The sequence below is a fragment of the Eulemur rufifrons genome, chromosome 15 (assembly GCF_041146395.1).
Source record: "Eulemur rufifrons isolate Redbay chromosome 15, OSU_ERuf_1, whole genome shotgun sequence".
In the NCBI taxonomy this organism is placed as follows: Eukaryota; Metazoa; Chordata; class Mammalia; order Primates; family Lemuridae; genus Eulemur; species Eulemur rufifrons.
In genome coordinates, this window is record NC_090997.1 from 75,929,796 (window position 1) to 75,955,074 (window position 25,279).

At 40.5% G+C, this 25,279-nt stretch overlaps 1 protein-coding gene across 2 annotated transcripts in view; it reads left to right on the plus strand.

Annotated features, from left to right (window-relative positions):
* NCOA7 (nuclear receptor coactivator 7) overlaps nt 1–24,560 on the plus strand; it is a 131,759-nt gene extending 107,199 nt beyond the window's left edge. Inside the window, exons 11-16 of one of the 2 annotated variants that reach the window (XM_069489139.1) lie at nt 6,038–6,185; nt 16,903–17,028; nt 18,363–18,515; nt 23,029–23,124; nt 23,533–23,606; nt 24,005–24,560. In XM_069489139.1, the coding sequence (XP_069345240.1) occupies nt 6,038–6,185; nt 16,903–17,028; nt 18,363–18,515; nt 23,029–23,124; nt 23,533–23,606; nt 24,005–24,140 (733 nt within the window). In that variant the 3' untranslated portion in view covers nt 24,141–24,560. Of the gene's footprint in view, nt 1–6,037; nt 6,186–15,191; nt 15,533–16,902; nt 17,029–18,362; nt 18,516–23,028; nt 23,125–23,532; nt 23,607–24,004 lie in introns of those variants that run through there. The other variant, XM_069489140.1, reaches the window with a different exon arrangement.
* Nucleotides 24,561–25,279: the final 719 nt, after the last annotated feature.

The following is a 25,279-nucleotide window of genomic DNA, read 5'->3' on the forward strand; positions in this document are numbered from 1 at the left end:
TACTATGATATGAGACATCTGACTATGGACAGATATAAAAATGTACCTGCGCTCTTGGAGTTTAGTATTTATTTAAAAAAAAAAAAAAAAGCCAGCTTGGGATGGCTGGAATATTTCCAGGGATGGGGTGATGGGCACATTATTCAATCTTTCTGAGCTTCAGTTTCCCTGTCCTTTCAATTGGGCACGATAATACATGGCTCATAGAGTTATTGTGCAGTTTAAGATCCTTGAGGCAGAGTATCACAGCTTTTCTTTTTAGGAAGCGGGTGTGTTATATTGCACCAGCATTGGTTAAAACATAAGGTTGCTTCTCTGTTTGGTGTTAAAATGTTTGTGACTCTAGGCCTCTATTGTGTGATATTTTGAGAATGCCTTTCCCTCTTCTCTAGAGACCTTCCTCATGTGCTATGTCCCCAGAAGCCCAGTGCTTAGTCAGCTAAAAGGACCAGCCCTGCCTCTCTTGACCTGTCATTGCCTGCTGCACGTTAGGCCACGCTGGGCACAGACAGACCCAGTGCCTTGGTTTACCTACCACTCACTGAAAACGCAGCAATCCCAAAGAATATTCTTGGGATACGCCCATTACCTGGTCACCCCAGATTCCTGCCTTCGGCTGAGACATTTCTTCTAAAGAAAATGCACTGGCAGCCAAGAGTGCTTCATGCCAAAATTAAGCAGCCCACTCCACCCCTTTCCTATCCACCTGCACTTATTACAGCTCGTAAGCCACCCACACATATACATGGGCAGCATTTCCTACCATAGCATGCCCACAGGGCAAGGCTTGGTCTAAGTTGCAGAATCAGCAGCACACCATGCCCAAAGGTGGCTGCTTCTAAAATGATTATGGAAAGACCCAACCACTGCCCCCAACCCCACTGGAGAGTTTCCCTTCAGGAACACTGAGATGAAGAAAGGGGTGTTGTCTTTTCCTGTGGCCTTATCTCAGTTAGGACCACCTTAAATCATTGTGGAAGCTCTAATAATGCTGAACTTCAAAAGAAAAGATACTGGACATTCAGTTCCTCCTTGGGAAATCCTTTGGACCTTATACAAATCTTCCCTCTCTCCGATCTTCCACCTCATCCACCTTCCCAATTGGTTGTAGGAACTAGTTGTCTTCATCAAGCAAGGAATGCCCAGTCATTTTTAATATATCCCCCCCACCTCAGAATAATAAGTTCTACTTACATCTGCATAATTAAACAGGATAGTTCAAATGGTCTCCCTGAGCAACTTAATGTCTGTCACCAGAAAGGGAAATGACTGGCAATTGCTAAGATAGATAGGTTCTCTCCCTAAAATCTTCATTGATCTTTTCACACTTTACATTTTCTTTTAATGCCTAAGGAGAAACGAAACCTTAACTCCACATCTGCAACTCATTTCTCATTCTGTTGCAGTCTTGCATAAAATTACACAACAGCATGAGCTGCTAACATTTCTCAGAACATATCCTTCTTCACTCAGTGTTTATGCTTGTATGACAAATTCCCCAACGAGGGTAAGATGTTAGAAGACAAATGAGCAAGTGCCTCATGGAAAGTGGGTCCAAAAAGTGATAAAAATGTGTATTATGTCATAACTAGGAAATAAACTGGGAAATGGTCCAGAAATCAATGTGGAATGAGGGAAGAGCTTTGTAGTGTGGAAGAAAGAACCCTGATTGCCACCTCGGGAGATCCAGCTCTGGCTGTGATCCTGATGGTTGACTTCAGAGCCCTCATTCCCTTATATCTAAGGAGAATTCATTGATTTAATTAATATCCAACATGCAGTTCTAATATTCCAGAAGGTAAGCTCCATGAAAACAGGGTCCTTGGCACATAGTGAGTGCACAGGAACTGTTTTCAAAGGAAGCAGTGCCCATTAGGCAGAGACCACCAGGAACACACCTGCAGTTGAACAAGTTGGGTTGACTGCTTGCCATAAGGGAGAACACACACTGTAGGGAACCATGGACCCTACAGTGTTAGAGTAAGAGGGTGTTAGAGAGGAGTTAGAGGACTTTGGTTAGTGGTAGGGGAGGACTTGAGGAAGCAGGACTGTCCCCTAAATGGGATGCTGTCAGGAAGTAGAAGTAATTTTATGATTGGCTATTTTATTAGATCTTATCTAGGAGGGAAGACTAGAGAGACTAATGCTATAATTGGTAAAGAAACATAATCATTCATATTATCCAGATTAGGGGGATGTTTGGTTATTTTTGTGGCTAGACAACATTCGTGTGTTTGCATGTTTTCAGATATGATTACAGAGTAGTCTTGTTTTTGTCATGATTCATCATTGTCACAGAGTGGCCTTGTTTGATGTTTGTGTTTTATGAAGTTATATTCAATAGGAGAACACCAGGCATAGCCCTGAATGCTAGGCCAGCTCCTGGCAACACTGAGGCCTGACTGGTAGTACCAGCTGGCTCCCAGGTAGGAGGGACTGCTTTTCCTTTACTCACAAGGAAGCTAGCAACAAGTATTAGGAAGCCATTTGTGCCCGTGGATTTTATCCAATGTGGATATGCACATAATAAGTGTTTCCTTTTCCAAAATTTAGAGTGAGGCATATTTGGTTCTTAACTCTACTCCAAAATCCATTTAGGATGAACTAAACTTTTAACTATTAAAAAAACTGAGAGTTAAAATTGTATACTTAACAGACCTCTCTGGAGTGGTGATTTATTTCAGACTTTTGAAGTTAGTTTTTGATAGGGATGTTCATACTACCTGGTAAAAACAGTTCAGAGGTTCAAAAAAGATATATATTGCTGGTGGGAGGGCAAAAATAATCCTCCTACAGAACAATGGTGTTATATATCAAAATGATAAATGAATTATTCCTTTGACAATGCAGTTCCACTTCTGGGACTATGTCCTGTGGCTACACCTGTATACATGTGAAATGACTCATGTACAAGGTTAATTCCTCACAGCAAAATCTCGGAAACAACTGTGTCTAACTACAGAGAATGGTTACATAAATTATGGTAAATTCACTTAGTAAAGTACCATGTAGCTACGAAAGAAAAGAATGAGGAAGCTGTCTATATACTGGTAAGGAAAGATATCTAGGCTATATTGTTATGTGAAAAAGCAAGGTAGAGAATAATAATAAAGGGAAGACAAAACAGATATAGATTTATATATCTACTAAATAGTACTACAAATACATGAATGAATGAAGTGGTCATTTATGGGCTTAAATGTCTCATTGTGTGCCTTTTAAAATAGAATTTTGGGCTGGGCGCGGTGGCTCATGCCTGTAATCCTAGCACTCTGGGAGGCCAAGGCGGGAGGATCGCTTGAGGTCAGGAGTTCGAGACCAGCCTGAGCAAGAGCGAGACCACGTCTCTACTAAAAACTAGAAAGAAATTAACCGGACAACTAAAAATATATAGAAAAAATTAGCCGGACATGGTGGTACATTTCTGGAGACCCAGCTTCTTGGGAGGCTGAGGCAGGAGGATTGCTTGAGCCCAGGTGTTTGAGGTTGCTGTGAGCTAGGCTGATGCCAGGGCATTCTAACCCTGGCAACAGAGTGAGACTCTGTCTCAAAAAAAAAAAAAAAAAAAGAATTTTGATGTTTGAATGATATAAATGTACTGCCTATTCCAAATGTTAAAATAATTTAAAGAAAGATATATATGATATAAAATATCTTTTTCCCACTTCATTCTATTCCCCAGAGGTAACCATTTTGATCAGTTTCTTTTGTAGCCTTTCATAATAGTCCATTGGATTAGTCAAGGTTCTCCAGAGAAACAGAACCAATAGGACGTGTATTATATGTAGAGATGGATTTATTTTAAGGTAATGGCTCATGTAGTTGTGAGGGCTGGCAAGTCTGGAATTATCAGGGCAAGCTGTCAGGCTGGAGACTGGGGAAGAGTTGATGTTGCAGTATCAAGTTTGAAGAAAGTCTGAAGGCAGAATTCCTTCTTCCTTAAGGAACCTCAGACTTTTTCTTTTTTTTTTTCTCCTTATATATTATCTAATACCTCTAATCAATGGACTCAGTCTTTTTCTCTTAAAGCCTTCAGCTGATTGGGTGAGGCCCACCCATATTATGGAGGGTGATCTGCTTTACTCAAAGTCTACTGATTTAAATGTTAATTATATCTTTAAAATACCTTCACAACAACATATAAGCTGGTGTTTGACCAAAAACTGGGTACCTTTGCCTCACCAAGTTGAAACGTAACCATCATATCTATGTGTAATCATAGCATCTATCAGTATCTATATTTATTTTTTAATAGAAATATTAATATATACACTGATACACACCTTTTGTGGGATGAGAAATCTAAAATGAAATATATCTTTAAAGTATATGAATATTGGTAGTTCTCTACTATGGGGGGAAAGACATGATTAATATAAAAAGGGAAACAACAGCTTGGAAACCCATTTGATAGTGGTTAATGTTCGCATTACATAAAGGCTCCCAGAAATTAAAAAGAAAAACATTGACGCCACAAATCAAAAAGAGCCAATTCACAAAAGAAAAGCTGCAACCAGAAAGAAAACACTGAAAATGTTCAAACCCTTAGCACTCAAAGAAAGGCAAAGTGAGGTGGGTAAAACTTATATATATTAAGTTCTTTTTGTTTTTTCAAAGAATAAGGTTGTTAATGAAACTTAGACACAAACTACAGTGCTGATGTCATAGTAAACTAGCCAGTTTTCAAAAGCAGTTGGGCAAGATAAATCATGATCTGTAAAATCATGTCCTCTGGCCCAGTAATCCCTTTTCTGGGAACTGATCTTGAGGAAATAATTCAAGTGATGGTAACAGGCATAGATTGTATAGATATTCATTGCAACACCATTCATATAATCAAAGAAATAGAAACAAGCTAAATATCCTGACAATATAGGAATACAGACTAATTGTGCTTATTCATTTCATGAAATGTGGATGTTAAAAATGAGTACAAAAAAAAATGAGTGCAAAGACTAGCAACATGGTAAACATGTATTATGTAGTGTTACATACCACAGACACTTAATGTCTTGGTTCTAACTGCAATGAAAAGAAAACTGTGTATAAACTGTGTATACATGTGGACAAGAACAAATAGGAATATGGAAACCTAAAACCAGTTTGATCTATTGGAATATCAGACTTGTGTGCAATACTTCTATTTTTGTTTTAGTCTTGTTGTAATATTGTTACATAATTATAAATTTTAAAATTAATGATAAGTTAGCTTTGTCCAAAACGGTAGCCTCAGATTGGAATTATTATTTTGTATTTAGAAGAGACTTTAAGAATCATTTGATCCTACTCACTGCCCTTTCCCCTATTGTGACGGTTATATGGTGCAGAATCTAAGGTCAGAGGGCTTGTGACTGTCATACCTTGGGGGATATTGCAGGTGCTGGAACCAAGAGCTCCCACTCTCTGCTCAGGAACTATACATATTTCCGTTGATTAAGCCTGGAGAGATGCTTCAGAACCTTCATACAGTAAATATATGTAAGAGAACAGAGAAATTGGAAGCAAAGTACATTCCTATGTCGATGAAACTGGGGTCTCTTTCTAATATTAAAAGAGTAGCTGGTATTATTTCTGACACTTTCTAGTTATCAAAGATATTTTATTAAAATTATAATCTAATAGTACTTTGATATACACAAAGACCCATTGGGTACTATTTCTCTTTATTCCCAGGTAAAGCTTCAGTTCTACATTTTGTTCACAATGATCACAATTATCCAATAAATGAAGACTTAATGAGGAAAAAACATTCATTGTGGTTTTCAGTTTTATGTCCCATCTCTTGATCCTTCCCTCAGATTGAAGGACAGTTTGAACAGTTTCTTGGTGCCTGTGGACTTCTGCTTTGATTTGTTGGCTTTTATTTGTCTGAGTTTGGAAGGCCACTCACAGAGATAATCTTGAGAGTGCGAAATTTCCCAATTAGCAAAATGGATTTGCCAAGCAGGGGAAAGGTGGTTTTTGTACCCAAGTCCCTACTAGTGTCTGTCAGGAAAGTGGGCTTGGTGTTAATGCCTATCACAAATGTGTTTTTCAGGGTGGATCATTTGTACACGTTCTTTGTTCAGTGGTCTCCTGATGTCTATGGGAAAGATGCCAAAGAGCAAGGCTTTGTGGTGGTGGAAAAGGAAGAACTGAATATGATCGACAACTTCTTCAGCGAGCCGACAACCAAGAGCTGGGAGGTGAGCACTTGGGATTGGGCTGTCGTGTCCCTAAAGTACAGTGTGCAGTTGAAAGAGACTCATGTTCAGATTCCAAGTAACTGGTTAGTAAGAAATTAGAGTCCTTGTGCACGGTGAAATTATGGAGAAGTAACTTTATTCTTGTGTTTGAAGCTAGTTATGTGTTTCAGAAAGACACCACCACCATGCACACAGTTCGTTCTGACTACACTAGATGGATCCACCTATATTCTCACTCATAACTCCATCTTGGTTCTGAGATTAGCACATGTTTTTGGTGAAGGGCCAGACAATAAATATTTTTGGCTTTGTAGGCCGTGTAATCACTGTCATAACTACTCACTGCCATTGTAGAGCAAAAGCAACTAAAGACAACATATAAACGAATGGGCATGGCTGTGTTCTATTTCATACAGTTATTATATGTCACAAAGTATTGTTAAATTTTTTTCAATTACTTAAAAACATGAAAAGACCTTCTTAGCTCATGTGCTATTCAAAAACAGATGGTGAGCCGGATTTGGCTGACAGGCTATAATTTGCCAAATCCCAGTTCCCTTCATCCAATCAGGCAAGCTTGTATCAAGTACTCCTTTTGGGGAAGGCCCTGGAAATATGATGACGGCTAAGATAGGCTGGATACTTAATAGGCTTGCAGAACTGGGAAGTTGGAAGACGAGAAAAGGACAAATATGTCTGCTCCTCTTTCCTGACATTAAGCCTGTTCTCCATCCTCATGGATCTCTCTGGTGTCTGGTTTCTTGACTCCTTGCTGTTCTGCTTCTTTCCTGGACCCCACATAGCATTTCTTCTTTCCCAGCTTAGACAGATATAATGAATTGAGGGACACCCTTACCAGGAGTCACGAGTGCTCAGCCCCACTTCTGTCCGCTGCATCCATCTAGCCTGCCTGCCGTCCTGGATGGATCCACCCTCACACTTTCTCTGCTACCAGGCAGCCAAGCATTGCTGGAGAAAAGCTGTCTGGCAGGGAGAATGGTGGCTTTGCAAATACATGATTTCTGATAATCCTTTTACATACTTCTAGTCACCTCCATTTCCTAACCTCTTACTGTTGTTCTTATGCTCTCTGGCCCACTTCATCTTCCATGAATCCCAGAGGTTGGCCTTTCCTTCATTTTGCAAAGAAGCCACCACTGGACAAGATTACCCTCACCTTCCTTCTTCTGCATTTCTTAATTTAGCTGTTATTGAACCCCTCATTTTTGGCTCAGAGAGGGGTTTATCTTTCCCCTCATTAAGGCTGATTCTTACCAGTTACTACTGTCCTTTTGTGTGTCATTGTTCTCTCCTTCCTTCCTGGCTCCTTCTGTTTTACCAGGTTATGGTAAAGATTTTTTTTAAAGGAAGAAACTTCCCTTCATCCTTAATCTCTTTCCAGGTTCTTTCCTGTCCCCCTCCTTTCTACCACCATCAAACTTCTTGAAAAAACTAGTTCCTATTCCTTGTCTCCAATTTCTCACCTGCCCTTTAGTCCTCATCACCTTGCAGCTCAGCATGTTCTCCAGTCACCATTGAAATCACCGTCTAAGGTCACCGTCTTTAATCTGTGTGAATTTCCTCTGCATTTGACACAGTTGGCCTCACCCCAGCTCTAAACACTCTTACCCACTTGGCTTGCATAGCACCATGCTCCAGCTTCCCCTAACTCCCTCTGACCATTTCTTTCTACTCCTTTCCCTTGCCTTCTTAAATATTTTCTGCCCCCAGATTTCTGTTCTTATTCTCCATCACTTCTAGAGAGGCCTCAGTGAGCACTTGATTGCTGACCATTCTTAAGTCTTTTTCTGCTTTCTCAGCCTCCGTCCCCTCTTGCATGCTTAACCCACGTACAGACTCAGGACATCCACCTGTGGTCAGGGATCGTGTCTAACACACCTGTCCTCAGGGTTCTGTTTTGCCCCATATCATCTTCATTTTGTTTTTGTTTTTTTTTTTAATTTTTTTATTTTATTTATTTATTTTTTGAGATAGAGTCTTGCTCTGTTGCCTGGGCTAGAGTGCCATGGTGTCAGCCCCGCGCACGGCAACCTCAAACTCCTGGGCTCTAGCCATCCTCCTGCCTCAGCCTCCCGAGTAGCTGGGACTACGGACATGCACCACCATGCCCGGCTAATTTCTTCGTTTTGGTTAATGGTTGCATCAGTCCCCTATCACCCAAACTAGAAAGGTTTGCATCATCAACTGTTCTCTTTCCCTTATCTTCACATCTAAATTGCCCCCAGTTTTTCCTAATGCTTTCTCAGGAATGTTTCTTACGTCTTCTCTGTAATCTTTCCTCACTGAAACTGCTTTACTTGATCTTGTTTGCCACATCTCGCTAACTGATTTCACCACATTGACCCTTCCCATTCCAATCCATCCTCTCCATCTTAGCTCCGGTAATCTTTCCAGAAAGACTTCATTCATCTGTTCATTCAGTGAATATTTGAGTGTCTACTGAGTGCCAAATGCTATGCTAGGTGCTTTGGATACAGTGATAAACACAATAAGGATTGTCCCTGACCTCATGATATTTATAGTTGAGACATATCACTCCCCTGTTTAACAAATGTTGCTGGGTCTTCTTTACCTACTGGAAAAAATTCAAGCTCCTTTTCTTGGCCTGAAACTCACTTGATAATTTTTTCTGAGCACTTACCAAGCCCTTTCCCCGCTAGAAGCATAATGGATAAGTAGAGTTTCACATCAACGAATATAGGTAAATCATTAAAATATAATGAAATAATTGCCACTGTAAGTGAAGTGTCAGGTGCAATAGGAACATGTAGTCACTCACCTGAACCAAGCCAGGGGGATCAGGGGAGCTTCCCAGAAGGAGTGATCTGAGCTGAGATCAGAAGAGGGAGTATGTGTAGTTGGGGAGGGAGTGGGACATGGAGACATGTCTGGTTTCAGTGTGGCTAGAGCATAGAGTACAAGGCTGAGGGAGTGGCAAGAAATGAAGTGGGAGAAGTAAGCAAGGGCAGATCATGAAGGACCTAATGACCACTTCTTAAGGGCAGTAGAAAGGCTGTTTTGAGCAGGAGAAGTACACATGACATGCATTTTAGAGAGCTCTGTCTGGGTGACAGATGTTCAATAGATTGGGGTTGGACAACGCTTGAGGCTTAAAGACCCATTAGGAGGCTATGGCAGTAATCAACATTGAGAGATAAAGGTTGCGGAAAGAATGGCAGTGACGATAGAAAAAATTGGGTGCCTTTGAAAGATAGATAGAAGGTGGAATATGCAGGACTTTGTGAGTAATCAGATGTGGAGAGTAAGGGGTCAAGATCGAGCTCTTGGTTTTTAGGGTGGGATCTGGAGTGATCGTGGTACCTGCCTGTCACTGAGATAAGGAGCATAGCAAGGGGATTAGATTCAGCAGAAAAATCTCTGTATTCTGGTTTTCATCTGAGTTTGAGGTGCCTGTGGAATGTCCAAGAGGCAACTGAAAATAAAGCATAGGAAAAAGATCTGAAGATAGTATTTTTGGAAATCATTAGCAAAATTGAGGTTATGGGTACAGAGGAGGTCATTCCAGGAGAGTATGTAGCCTGGGAACAAAACACCGCTCAGACCAGAGCCCTGAAGCATTAAAGGGCCAAACAAAGGAAGCAGGGCCTGTGAAGATGACTGAGAAGGAGCAGCAGCACAGGGGGAGGGAAGCAAGGAAATTCATGTCTTAGAAGCCAAGGGAAGAAAATGCTCCAAGAAGGGCATCGTTGGTCAGAAATGGCTAATGCTGCAGAGAAGTCAAAAGGTAAGAACTGAGATGTGGTTTTTGGATTTAAAACCAAGGAGGTAGCTAGTGACTTTAACAAAAAGAAGTTTCATTGAAGTGGCAGGGCCACATTTTAGATGTCAGTGGTTCAAAGAATGAGCAGGGGGTAAGTAGAGCTAGTAAATGGGAGCAAACAACTCCATTTGGTTTTGGAGAAGAAAAATGAGATAATATGGTAAGCTAGGAGAAGAGGTGAGGTTGGGAGAGGGTTTTTTCCCTAGTGACAGAGATTTTACCATTTTAGAGGACCTCAAAGGAAAGGACAGAGTAGGTGTGGAAGATAGGGAATGAGGGAGGGAATAATCCACCTGGAATGTGGGGGGCAGGGCAGGGTTGGCCTTAGGTGATCAGGAAAAAGGGAGAATAGGATGTATGCAAATAAGATGTAGATTCAGTGCTGGTAATCGTAGCCCTTCTCATCTGATTATTTCTATTTTCTCTGAAGCAGAAGGAAGATGCAACTCCTAGAAGTGAAGGGGGCATTAGAGGAATATAGAGAAGGTGTGAAATAGCAACTATGGATACTAGGAAAAATGCTAAGTGAGGAACTATGACAGGATGGCTGCCTGATGCTGAAGGTCCCCATGGGGTCTGACCCCGTCCACTTACTGTGGCACCAGGCCGCAGAGTGGGGTGATTTTTCTCCAGCAGTACTCCCAGCCTGGTATTAGATGCCTCAGTCGGGTTCTTCCAGGGCTGGAGCCTGGCCAGATGAGAGCGAGCAGGGGCAGCGAGGCCTTAGGTCTGATCTCTTTGGAATGCCAGTCCTTTCACATCGTGCTTTCTCATCCTCTCTCTCCTGGCCTGAATGTGTGCCCGAGCAGGCACAGACCTTTCCCTGGCAAATTCCTATCATTCTTCAAGGTCCCGCTCATTTGTCAATTCTGTGATGCCTTCCGGCCAGCTTGCTTCTATCCTCCCTAGCCTGTTGTTCATGGCTCTGCAGTAAGTTGCCCAGCGTTTATTTGCTTACGTGTTTGTCTCCCCACAGTGCATAAGCACCTTGCTTGAGACCTTTGTTTGAAGATATTTAATCCTGCCTATTCAGCTTCCCCTCTCTTAGCTTTTTTATATCAATTTTTTTTTGGTCTCTTTTTCCTCCTGTCTCTGGCTAGTCTTTTTGAATCTACTTTGCTTGTCCTTTTTCTTGTGGTGTTCCCTAGGAGTCTGTCCCTGGCTCTCTTCTCTTCTTGTTTGTTACATCTTCCTTAGCTGAGCACCTCAGCTCTCGTGGTTCATGCTGCTGACCCCACATCTGCCTCTGCCACATACCTTTCTCCCGAGCTGCTCCTCTAGGGCTCACAGATGCCCCACACACCCTGCTGGAAGTCTCTGTGAGGCAAAGATAGTGTGACATTGGGGTTCTAGCCAGGGGACACAAGAATATCATGTCCTATCCTAATCATCCCTGCCCAAGAGGTCCCCCTGAAATATGGGCACAGAAGAAGCAAAGCCAGAAAAGGTGCATTTTCTCACTGAGGCTGTGGCCTTTCACCCCGATAGAGAGTTCCAGAGAGAAGGTTTAGACCAATGGGGGATGCGATCCTTTGTTGATCAGGTGGGCCTGAATATCTTGAGCCACAGCTGTTCTCTTAAGGCCTGTTCTGCTCTTCCCACGAATCTTAGACTTGTATCTTGGCTCTTGATAACTTCAGTGGGAGAAGAGGACACATGTACCTACACCAGAAAAAAAAGGGCTGAAGGGGTGTGCAGAGTGAGAGAGGTCTGCTCAGAATCTAGAGGTGGGGAGAGTGGGGTTGGGCAGGCTCCCCAGGCCTTCTCGGGCCCAGCTGCTAAGAAGAATGAGAGGTCAAGTTCTTCTGGAAGATAGTCCCTAGACCTTTAGTGGAAGAGGAGGAGGAGAAGAGATGGTGAAGGAGGAAGCAATGGGTTGGCCTGTCCCAAGCTTCTAGTGCTCTGGCCAATGCTTATGACACATGGGAAGACAAGATAGCTGGAGAGAGGTGACTACACTGTCCAGACCACCTCATGCCTACTTTCTGTCAACGTGGAGGACAAGAGTCCAAAGGTGCAATGAGGAGAAGAATGCTGGCCAAGCTCCCTCCTATTCAGGAGGAAGCTCTGCTCCCTAGCCTTACAGGAAAGCCAGTTCCCATCACAGCGTTGCTCCTCCTTTGGGGGTGGGCAAGGAAATCTTGTACCTAACAGGTGTCTGATCCTCAGCATGTCCAAAAGAATTTATCGTCTTTCCTCCAAACTTGCTTCTCCTCATGTATCCCCGTCTTTATTAATGGTGCCCAAGCCAGAAACCTAGATATTAACCCAGATTCTTCTCCTTCATTGTGTCTAGTCAGTCAGAACCTTGTTGATTGTGATCGTAAGTGGGGTGGGGGCCTCCGCTCCCCTCCACCACCACTGCCCTGGTCAGTCTCCCTGCACCCTCCCTCTGGATCCCAAGGGCACCTCTAGTCCCACCACAGCCACCAGTTTGTCTTCCCATAGGCAAGATCCTTAAATAAGCTTTATTTTCTCATTTTATAAAAGTAATACCTATGTATTATAGGAAATTTGGAAATGCTAGAAAAGTACAATGCAGAAAATTTAAAAATAATATCTAACAAAGTTTAAAACTTTTGCACACTTCCTTCAATTTTCATTTTTGCAAAATGGGGTTATTCTCTAACTATAGTTTTATATCTGGCTTTTCTCACCTGACATATTATTAAAGATTTTTCAGAGCCTTGTTTTAAATTGCATAGTATTTTTGATCTGCGTTATAATTTACTTAACAGTTCTCCGCTTTGGGGAATCATTGCATTGGTTCAGGCTTTTCACAAGGATGGAGCGATCCATACCCCTTGTTATTCCCTTAGTTTCCTAGAAGTGAACTTACCTGGTACTAATTTTTTAAGGCTTCTAATTTTTTTATATAATGCCAGGTTGACTTGCCAGCACTGTGAGGAATGCCCTTTTGTGCTTCTATCAAGAGAAAATATTATTGCTATTGTTCCTTTCTAAAAATGTTTGCTAATTTGGAAGGTGAGAAATGATATAATTTAATTTTTATCTTTTTGATACTATTGAGGATAGAGTGAATATAAATATATATTAGCCTTTTGTGTTTATTCTTTGTGATATCTACTCATTTTGTTTGCCCATTTTCCTAAAGGAGTCTTAATAGTTTCATTACATTCTTTGAGCTCTTTATGATTAAGGATATTAATTCTTTGTCTTTTTTATTTTTGACAGATTTTTCCTAGTTTGCTATTTGTGTTTTAATTTCGCTCATGTTTTTTATGTATGTTTTTCCTTCTAGTGCTTTTACGTATAAGTGGACTTGCAGTATTTATTTAAACTCTTACTAAATCTACAGTTGATTTTTTGATATATGATACATGATATTTTTAATAGTTTTTTATAGCATATTTAATGATTTCTAATATTTTCTTCATTATGTTGAAAGGACATTTATATAGACTGTGCTATCATTAAAATACACAAGCAGGCCAGATGTGGTGGCTTGCTCCGATAATCCCAGCACTCTAGGAGGCCAAGGCAGGAGGATCACTTGAGGCCAGGAGTTCAAAACCAGCTTAGGCAACATAGCAAAACACTGTCTTTACTAAAAATAAGAAAAATTAGCCAGGTGTGGTGGCACACATCTGTAGTCCCAGCTACTTGGGAAGCTGGGGCAGGAGGATGGGTTTAGCCCAGGCATTTGAGGCTGCAGTGAGCTGTGATCAAGCCACTGTACTCCAGCCTGGGCGACAGAGTGAGACCCTGTATCTTAAATAAAAAACAAAAATATACAAGCATGCTCATACACTCCTTACTTACAATTTTCAGTGGCCCCTCATTGCCTATATCAATTGTCACCTACCTGGCCAATCATTAGAATAACCACCTCAGATTTTTAAAAAACTGAATCCTATACTCTTATCACTAGAGACATTTAATTCAGTAGATCTGGAGGAAGAATGTTGGAGTCTCTATTTTTTTAAAGTTCCTAGATGATTTTGAAGGACAGCCATATTTTAGAAACACTGACCTATAGGACAAGTTCTAAGACCTTGCGTGGCATCAAAGTTCTTCATTTTCTCTACTCTTGCCCCCTCCTCAGCCTCATCTGTCTCCCTCTTCTCTGCTTCCCTTGCTTTTGATTCCCCAGCAGTAGTAAACCTAGAATGCTTCTCTATATTCCTTCTGTGCCGTTCACCTGGAACAGCTCCCTACACTCCACCCTCTGCTTTCAAACCGAAGCACCACCTTCTCTGAATAAGCTACCTCCAAACTCCCCAGCTGACCCCAAGCTCTTCTGAGCTCCTACTACAGCTTTTAGCGTCTGTATTACATGGAGTGGCATCCATTTATTTATAATTGTCTCTCTGCTTGTCTCCTCACCCCCTGGAAACTGTGGAATGCTATATGTCCCTGTGCCTGGTAAAATACCTGACCCCCACCGTCATATAGGAAGTACTCAATAAACGTTGGCCAGGCCGGGAGAGAGCACTGTCTCCTGGGCACTCTGCTCCAGTGTGTGCCCAGGCGCTTGCATTGGGAGTCGATTCTGGCTGACCTGGGACTGGTCTCTAATTATCTGCCAGAGTCCTCTTTATAACTGACCCCAGGAGGAGTTACCCAGTAGCACTTTGATCCAATCCCCTTATCAGTCCCCAAGACGGAAAAGCCACTTCAGATCTGGAAGAGTTCCAGAAGGTTCACTGAAAATTGATCTAGTGGTGATCTACGTTTCTTTAGAACCCCCTGATACCTGATCCAAGAAGTAGAGGAGGATTCATTATGCTTATTAGTCATTAAGACTAATTCTAAAATGTAAAAAGATAAATGTTATGTAGCCAGCTATTTTGTAAAACTGCACCTAAGATGACACCTTTCACAGCCTCACATAAACCATCCTCCCATTCTTTGAAGTCTCTCACACTCTAAAATAAACATGACAAGGTACTGAAGTGAAATGCCATTGTTTTAACTATAAGGAAACTACCTCCCTTAAAGACTCCTTTTCATCCTTCCTTTGAGATTCAAACTGATCCTAGGAAACATAATATAACATTTACAATGGGGATTTAGCCTTAAAGAAAGTGCTGGGGGGTGGGGGGAGGAATTCAGAAAAGGCAGGACCAGAAAAGCTGGGTTAGCTGGGGGACAATTAGGAAGAAAGTACAAGATGGAAAAGGAAAAAAAAAAAAAAAAAAAAAACCAAAAAAAAAAATGAGGTTTTATTGTAGTGTTAGGAAACCACCGTTTCAAAGGTGAAAGTGTCATTTTACAGTCTCACAACTATGCCTGGCAGGAAGTGTGTTTGCTCTAAATCCTAATTTGGGTGTGTTCCTGTAGAGATGTTGAACTTCTCCTAAGGGAAACAGAAACTCAATCGTGCAGGAAACTAGATACTGAAAAAACAGTGGTAGCTCAGCGTGGCCACAAATAACCGCGGTGCGGAGACAGATAGAGACAAACTTGTTCCTCATTAGAGAGCAAACCACACTTCTCGCTGCTCGCCATGAGAGGCCGAAGGTTGCCCCTGGACATCCAGATTTTCTATTGTGCCAGACCTGAGCAAGAGCCTTTTGTGAAGGTATGTTGGAGTGTGTCCCTGAGGGCTGAGAAGGCACTGGTGAATTCTCAGTGATCTGCCACTCAGTATGTCTGGAAATTTGTTCTGATTACATAGGATTGTGCTGATATTTCAACCAGAGCAGGTATTTCATTCATTGTGGAGATGGATGTGGTATTGTCACCCCTTCCCCTTGGAGACAGAAATCCATATATTTGGGTTTTTTTTTATTCCACAGCCTCATTTTGTATTTGTGATAAATGCAGAGTTTGCCAAAAATGTGGTACTTTATTTAATACATGTAATGCTGGATTTGTGAGTCTTTGATAGTTGCAATTCTTAGATACATAAACACTCCTCGAGAAGATGGTAACATTTATACACTTAATTTTCTTGCCTGTAAATCTGGCTCAGACTGCAGGGGGTACTTTGCATTAATATCTGTCATTGTACATTTTAGAAATTGAGTTGTTAACTGTCTGATAACTTTTACTAATGTGTCTTAAATGTTTTCTCTCTATAATATAAAAGTAATTAATACTGGTACCCAGGAATTTTGATGAATTAGTTGTCTAATATAATCCTTTACTTGATCTTAGTTAAAAGGCTTAGAAGCCTAATATATATCCTTCAATTTCAAATAATTCAGTGATTTATTCTGAATCAGAATAAAATCTGACAAAAAATGGATTTTAAGGTAAGCATGACTTTTTGGTATCAATAGTTCATAAGCATGGCTGTAATAAAATAATAAATGTTATATATAATATAAGCCTTCTCATTTTATAAGGGAAAAATATTTTGATCATTTCTGACCTGTACATAAAGAATAGTAACCCAGTCATAATTTGGACTAAAGCTTTGTGTTTCTTTGCATTGTTGCTCCTGATTGCTGTTATCATTCATTATTTCTATCAGAATTGTTTGCACAACCTAGAAAGAAAACAGGAATCTTGATTAAAAACTGTCCTTTTCATCCGAAACTCCCTGTTTATAGAAGACTTACTGATTGGTCTCTGATTAGTCCTTTACAAATTCAAATTTGGATGTAGGCTAGGGGAGAATAATTTAGGACATTTCCAAGGTATAAGCTGCTTGTGGAGCTATACACTGTTCGCGATGAGCGCGCCATCAGCAGCAATAGTAAAACTGGAAGACTCATGACTTTAATGTATACATACTCAATGCCTCAGCAGAACTGCCTTAAATTCTGCATCTGCTCTGAAATTGAAACCCTAGCCGTTTCCCCAAAGTCCTGTTCAATTTATTATTATCTCCTGCCACCAAAGCGCCACCTTTTCAGGCAGTTGCATACCTGAGGTAGTTTTCTTAGCAGTTAGGGGAAAAGCAAATATGTTATTGTTCTTGGCTTGTGTGTGTTCTCATTTCAGATCATCACCGTCGAGGAGGCAAAGCGCAGGAAGAGCACGTGCAGCTACTATGAAGACGAGGAGGACGAGGTGCTGCCCATCCTGCAGCCCCACAGCGCGCTGCTGGAGAACATGCACATAGAGCAGGTGGGTGCTCCCGGGACTGAGGACGGGGGTCTTCCAAGCCTGGAAGCGTATTTCCCATCCCTGACTGCATTTGCTTTTCTCACTGAGGCTGAGGAGTGAGTCACGTGCGCAAGGTGGAAGGCCAGCAGCCCACCCGAGGCCGGTGCCCTCTGCTCTGCTTCTGAGAAGCTACAGTGTCTTTCCCCACTGCCTTCTTAGGAGCGGGAGGGCTTGGTCAGCTGTTAGCATCCTTCTCTCAAACCTGAAGGGAAACCCATTTCTTATCTGAAAAAAAAAAATTGTTTTAAGTGTCCTATCATAGTCCTAATGCACTTAAAAAGGATCCCAATCTATCCTAGTGATTATCGCAAAGTTCCAATGGATGTCATTTATGGGGCTCAATAAAAGTAACAAAGCAAATACATCTTACTTGCTTTATGAAAAATACCTGTCTCTAGGAAGAATTTCTCTTTTTCTATAATTGCCTTTATATTTCCTGAAAATCTGTTACTTGAATACTATGAAATACTGTTATAATGTGTGTTTATTTGAAACTTATTAAGGAATCTTTTGCACTTCTCTCATCAGTTAGCTTAGAAACGTGAATTTCAGAGACCTTAAAGAATCATGAAGTTCAGCTCCCTCAGTTTACAGATGAGCCAGGGAAGGCCCAAGAAGGCCCAGAGATTTGACCAAGCAGTTACAGAGACGGGCTTCACGCTGACACTAGAGCTGATTTTACACACTCTGAAGACTTAGAGCTTCATAGCGTCCTTCGATAATATTTTTGAAGAGACATATGTTATTGGTGTTTGTGGCAGCCATGTTTAAAGCTAAACATTGATGTAGGTGAAAGATACAGGTGTGATGAGGACAGACTACATCTGACTTCTAGCATAAAATACCTGTGTTTTCTTGCTCCCATTTCTGTGGGAAGCTGCATTTGGCAGTAGCAGCTCTGAGCCTGTGAGGCTTGAGAAAGAACAATTGGAGAAATATGAACTGATTGGTGAAAGTCAAGTTGAAGTGGGAAGGAAGAGCATGTGTCTAGTTAATAGCACTCTGTCCAGCTTGATCTGTGTCTCCAAATGTATACTGGCATAAGGACCCCACAGTCAGGTCCCTGAGTGGGGAAACATCCTCTGGGCAGCATCCCTGCCAAGGTGAACACTAGCAAGCAATGATTTTCCTCTCTCTTTCTTGGTTTATAGTGGCAAATGTGTGCCACAGTAAAGGGGAGCAATAGGTAAGTATATGATTTTGAGTTTGAGATGCAGGCACTCGTTTTATACCACAAGTTCACAGGTGCTTCATGCATGAACCGTCGATTTACATCTCCTTCTTTGGATTCATAGCTGGCCCGGCGCCTTCCAGCAAGGGTGCAAGGGTATCCATGGAGACTGGCCTATAGCACTTTAGAGCACGGGACCAGCTTGAAAACTCTCTATCGGAAATCGGCATCACTAGACAGTCCTGTCCTGTTGGTCATCAAAGATATGGATAATCAGGTGAGACCTGTTCCTCTCATAAACAGCATTTTTTAATGATGATTTTTCAAATCCACCAAACAGGAGCGAGGCTAGTTTAATGAACTCCTATCACCCAGACTCCACAGTTAGTAGGATTTTGCCACTTGCTTCATCTATCTTTTTTTTTCCTTTTTTTTTTTGTCTTTTTTTTTATTATCACACATTAACACCAGCTAGACATCTATCTTTTTTTTTTATCTTTGTTTTTTCTTTGCTGAAGTATTTTGAAGGAAATCCCAATCATTATGTCATTTCACTCTTACATATTTCAGAATCATCCCTAAAAACAAAATGAAGCATATTTATAAATACAGTCATTTTCTAAGGATTTTTCCCCCTATGCTCACCATGGACTAGGAAAGTATAATGATATCCTACAGCCTAAAGCTGGAAAAGTTGGGGAAAAGTCAAATCTGGATTTGGAGATAGTAGCAGAAGTAAGTTCCGGTGCCATACGAGAACTTCACCAGGTAGCTGAAGTGGTGCTCAGAGGCCTTGCCCGCATGGTGGCCGTGATGCAAAGCCAGTCAAGGCCATGGCGTGCTGTGCCGGAGGGACCCAACTGTTAAGAAACAGCAGAGAACCTACTGCACTATTCCTGACGGCACCTTCGCCTATGTTATAGTTGGTCTTTGTTGGAGGCACTGCTAAAATCTAGATACTACCCCTGTCTACCCCACACTGTTACTTCTTCCCTCAAATCAGCTTGGACTGTGAGTAGAATCTGTCTAGGTTTCCTCCAGGTACTACCCAGTCAGGCTCTTACATCACAAAAGGCAGGCATCATTCAAGTCTGCTCTTCATATCTTTCACTTTGATCTGTGTTATTTTAAGAAGAAATTCCTTTAAGATTTTAAAATGTGGATGCTGTCCTTTCCTACTTTCTGGCATTGAAGCAGGTTTTACTAAACAACCATTCATTAGTTTATTCATCCATTCAGCAAGTGTCTACTGAGTGCCTGTTATTTGCTGGGCACTGTTAGGCATTGAGAGCTTGCTGGGAAGCACAGAATTTCTATATTGACAACATGTCCACCTCGAAATCAGCCGTAAGTGGGATCACTTTAGGGGAAATAGAACTTTGTTGTCATAGGAAAAATTAGGGGAGAGATGGGGATACTGAAGACACTCTTTCTCAATGGTGATCTTTGTGATTTTATTGCAGTATTATTGTAGCTTAAGAGTTGCAGGGCGGAGTTTAGCTGATATCAGTGTTACTATAATTATTTCCTGATTGTGACATTTTGTTTAATAATGAACCAAGCTGAATAGTGGGTAGAATCAATATAAAATATTAAAATAACAAACGGTTTAAAATGGAATTACTTATTAGTGAAATGGATCAGAAGTTGGGTGCTATGTTTTGGATGAGGTATGGCGAGATTGTCGTAGACCACACATACAGACCCTCACCCTAAGTATAGATTAGTTCTCCTATTTGTTTACCAAAGATGTCAAACTTGTTAGGGAATGTGATGATCCACACAGAACAGGTGTTGATGAAGCAGTTTCAACAAGCTTCCTGTCAGCAGATTTGTAAAGGAGGCCTACAACGGAAGGTTACACTATTTGTCAGCGGGTGGAGTCTTACTGAATCACGTACCCTGTTTAAGGACACTTGGACACTAACTCTGCTTTCGCACCCTGACTATTCCCAAGTGGAGAATGTGGCTTTGCTGTGTTTAAGAACATGGTAGACTTATAAATTTATTCTGAGTATGGATTACATGAAATTCTAATAAAGATATTATAATATGTAGATTAGCAGCAATGAGGAGCTCTGCAGATTCACTCTCCAGTGAAAGAACCCTAGCTGGTAGAAATTATAAGAACAACCATCACTTAAAGTCTCTGGAAATTGTCCTAAGGGCATATAGCAAGTAAAGAAAGATTTATTCAAGAAAATCTAATAAATCTCAGTAATAACAGTGCGATTCTGTTGCACTTGAGGCACAACCCTCTCTCTTCTGCAACCCCCAGCTCAGACTGATGGTGGGTCCACTCTGGGCACGTGTGGCCAAGAAGGTCAAGTTCCCTCTCCCCCAATAGCTGCCAGTCAAGGGCTGTGGTATACCCCCGTCTAGGTGCAGGTCCCCAGCATTTCTTATCCCCAACCAAAATCTGTGTTTCAGAGGCTAAAATCCAGGCAAGTGTGGCCTGGAGATAGACCTTCTTCCTCCACTCAGTCCCCACTCATATAGCTGAAGTTTCACACCAGGTGAGGCAAGCCAAGGCCAGAGGCTGCTGCCACTGTCAGGGGCGATGGTTTAGAGATTTTTCCCAAGGGAAGAGGCAGGCTGTATGTCATATCACAGGGCTCTGAAGCTCTTCCCTAAGGAACTGACTTTATGTAGACAAGTATGGGGGAGTTCAAGCCAAAGGGCACTCTAGAAAACAATGAGAATTTTTGTAGTAAATATTTACGAGGAAGCTTGTAGCTGTGACAACAACAAGCTAAACTGTAGACCATCTAGTTTACCAGCAAGAACCAGGAAAAGAGACAGCCAAGGAGAGCCTTCCTGGAGTCGGGATAAACTTCATAGTCTAGCTTAAGAAACTACCCCTGCAAAGGGATCTAAATTTAATCAGATCAGACTGTGGAGTAATTTATACCACTAGGCACTGTTGAAAACATGAGAGCAATCATCAGGTAATTAGTAGAGCCAGATTACCAACTTGATTCCAGTGAGGTATGGAAATATTTCCCCAATATTCCCCTATTCCACTATTGAGTCTTTCTACTGTTTATAGTACTATTGTTATACATATTATCTCTACATGTATTACAAACCCAATGATAAATTGATTACTACTTTATATAATTTTGTATGTCTACTAAAGGAGTTGAGAGAGGAAAGGAGAGCAGATATACATTTATATGTTTTCTTATATTAACCTCCTTTTTATCATTTCTGATGATTCTTCCTCTATTCCTTTGGATTCTTTTGTTATGTTATTGCTAAATATACTGCATTTTATATGGTATAGGCTGAACAGTAATAACCATTATTAAATATTTATTGTTTCATACAATTTCTTTGTAAATTAATTAATAGAAAAAGGAAAAAAAGAAAACAGACATTTTCTTACATAATTACAATGCCATAAACCTAGCAAAATTAACAGTAATTCCTTAATATTATTCAGTCCCTACTCCTTAAATGGATTTCCATGATAATTAGGAAAATTTTTAGCTAAGAAAGAAAATAATTATTTAGAATTCTGTGGAGGGTGAGAGTTAAGGATGACTTTTCCTATTGATCAATCGGAGAGGGACCCACTTTCTTCCACCTACGGCCATTGCCCCTTTTGTCATATTTTAACACCAGGCTTTTAAAAATTCCTATCTCAGTTATATTTTAGTTCTTTTACTGAAAGATCACCATAAGAAGGGGAAAAGGGGAAAAGATGTTACTGTTTTGTGCTTCTCTGTTCTTGGCAACTCTAGGGAAAGGTTTGGTACTAGGAAGTATAAAGAATATTGGTTTTTAAAAGTTTCTAGGCTTCTGCTCTACCTAATATATAGCGTTAGTGTTGCAGGTAGTCAGAAACTGAGTGTAATTGGTGAGGAAGAGAGCATAGAGATTGTCATCCAGTTAAAATAATTTATGAAAAATGGTAAGACATTTTTCAGATAACCTTCATTTTAAGCAATGTTTCTCAAGTGGTATTTGGAGAAGGTATATCCGAATCACCTAGGGACGTTTACAAAACGTCCTCACCCCTGCCAGTGTGCTCAGGATCTGAACAGAGGATGGAATGCAGAGGCAGTGGGTGTACACATTCTGAAAATGCTGCTCTCAACGTAACTTGGCTCTTTTTCCACCCCCCAACAAGAAAAAGTAAAAAATCATTGATCTAAACACATCTAAATCACCTTTCAAGGCCACAGTATTACGGAGTTGTCATTTTTTTTTAAGTCATTTAGAACTAAGATATATTGGAGCAGTCACATTAAGGATATAGTTTTAATAAGCATATTATAACTCATTGTTAGACATCAATAGGAAGGAAAGTTCATTTTCTTTGGGGAAATGCCTGGCTGTCATGCCACTTAAAAAACACATACGAGATGTGACTCTGTTGTCCCAAGCACTCATTTCTGTGTCCAAGATGCATCTTGTTGTTTAATATTTCCAGCATGTCGTCTGTATTCACTAAAGGAAATCTGTCTCCATAGTGGACTTTGGAAGTCTTTTAAAATTGGAACAAATTGTTGGCTTTTGACAAATAAGTTCTCTGAGTTTCGTCTGATGGATTTTTCACGCACCAGGAAGCCTGGCCACTTGGGTTCCAATTAGAGCTGGACATATTTTGTTTATTCTTTTGTTGGTGGTCTGTTTTATTTAAGAGCTTCAATTTAGTAATAATTTTTGCTGAAAGAGGAATAACAAGGTCTCAGAACAAGAATGTGTCAAAAATATTTCAGAAGGTCTTTGTTCAGGAGGTTTAGGGTTTGAACATAGGTAACATTTCTGTTTTCTTTTGACAGATTTTTGGAGCATATGCAACTCATCCTTTCAAGTTCAGTGACCACTATTATGGCACAGGAGAAACTTTTCTCTACACATTTAGCCCTAATTTCAAGGTACCTAGATGTGAGAAATATCCAACTTCCCAATGTCACAATGTCAGCAGAGGGTGAGGGGGTGGGTGTTGGGGCAGCCCCCTGTCCTGTAACCTCATCTGGACTCTCTCCAACCTGGGTCACTCCTTCATGACTGTAATACAGAAACTAGGGTCCCTGACCTTTGGAGTTGCTCAATCTGGGTTCCAAGGAGGGGTTGCAGGTCAGAGCCAGCATGTGCCTGAAAGGTCTTTCCTACTTCATATAGTGCCTTTGGAGATCCCATTCCGGTGTGGGCCAGGTCTGGCCATCAGGAGCTTCTTCAGTCAGTAAAGTGGTTGCCTTTTACATAGAGATGTTATTTGATATTGCCTCTTTGCTCATTCTCCTGATTAACGACTGTGCTCTGTTTTGTGTTTCTGCCCCAAGGTCTTTAAGTGGAGTGGAGAAAACTCATATTTTATCAATGGAGACATAAGTTCTTTAGAACTTGGTGGTGGAGGGTAAGGTTTTTATTGTTGTTGTTGTTGTTGTTTTACCACCTGACCTGAGTGGGTCTGTTTCAATGACCCAGGTAACTGAAACCTTGGTGTCAGATTATTTTAGCTATCCCATATGCTTAGATGAATTAGGACAGTGGTCTAGCACATGACACTAAGAGTCAAAGACAAATTTATTTATTTATATGTCTAAATGAGGGAGTACTACCGCTTGTCTTTTAGGAAGACAGGTCACTTAAATGAAATAAAGGTAGTATATACCCTTTGTTTTACAAGTGGTTTAGAATTTTGCTGGTCTATCACATAAAGGAAAAAAGATGGGGCAAGAGAAGACAGAAAGTGTGCCACATAAGATTTAAGTGTTTTTAAGCTTTTTTTTTTCTTTTTTTTAACATTTTCAGGGGACGATTTGGTTTATGGCTAGATGCTGATTTATACCATGGACGAAGCAATTCTTGCAGCACTTTCAATAATGATATTCTTTCCAAAAAGGAAGACTTCATAGTTCAGGACCTAGAGGTATGGACATTTGAGTGAAATTCAGACTGCCTTAAAATACAACATTAAAAAGACTGGGTTAGATCAGCCCTCCCAAAGCTGGCTGGAAGACAAAGTCCCAGCTGAGGCTGCCTCATCCCACCCTAATGCTTTCTTTCTGCCATCGTCTCAGAGCATGATCACATTGCAGAAAGATTCTGAAAGGTATGCGTGGAGGGCAGACACTGAAGAAAGAAATTTGAAATCTAGATTGTTGAAAGACTGTACTTCCACTTCCTTCAAGTCCATACAGTGGGGAATCAGAGTCTTTATAGATGTATGAGTTGAATGCAATTTTTATTTTTGGTAACTGTGAAAAAAAGATACTGTGGAAATATATACATGCCTTGTGTATTTATCGGCATAATTTTCATTACCAAAATGGATAGCTATTGTTTGCCATGGAAAAGGTTAGTCTCATTTAGAAAAACTGAAAGTGCACAGCACTTAAAAGGGAATATATGATTTTTTTTTTAAAAAAAACTGTTTTATTTATTATTTCTAGTATATTGTCTGAAATGTGTTGGCAGTTTTTTCTTTTAATGTGTCAAATCTTGAAATAAAGAAATGTATACATTTTGTGCTGTGTTTTGGGAACAAATCTGTTTGATTTATATAGTTTTATATTGAATTTTTTTTGCCCTGATTGTTTAGGGTGATAGGTCTTAAGTAGCATATATGTATATGTATATGTACATACATATGAGTGTATAATTCTGAATTTTTAAAAACTTATCACCAATGTTCATTGATTTGACTATTATAGGCCATTTAGTCGTTAAAAGGCACATTTTTAGTTACTTACCCTGAACGTATTTGTGTAAGGAAGAATACACCATTTCTCACAGTCTTAAGTTGATATTTATAAAAATGGATAACCTTTATGAAACTAGACTTAGAAAAAGCCCTGCTTTTGAAATGAAAATGTTTTGCTTCTTATAAAATTATGTGTTAATAACAAAAACGTTATTTTCATAGTGTTTTTTGCATAACTTTCCCAAGCTTTTACATTAATGAGCAGGCCTCTGTTTTAAAAGGGACCGAGTGTTTTAGTTTCTGCACTTTTAAAATCAGACGAAAAATGTCAAATTGGACCAATTGTCTTGGTTTCTAGACTTGTTTGAGAAAAAAACAATACA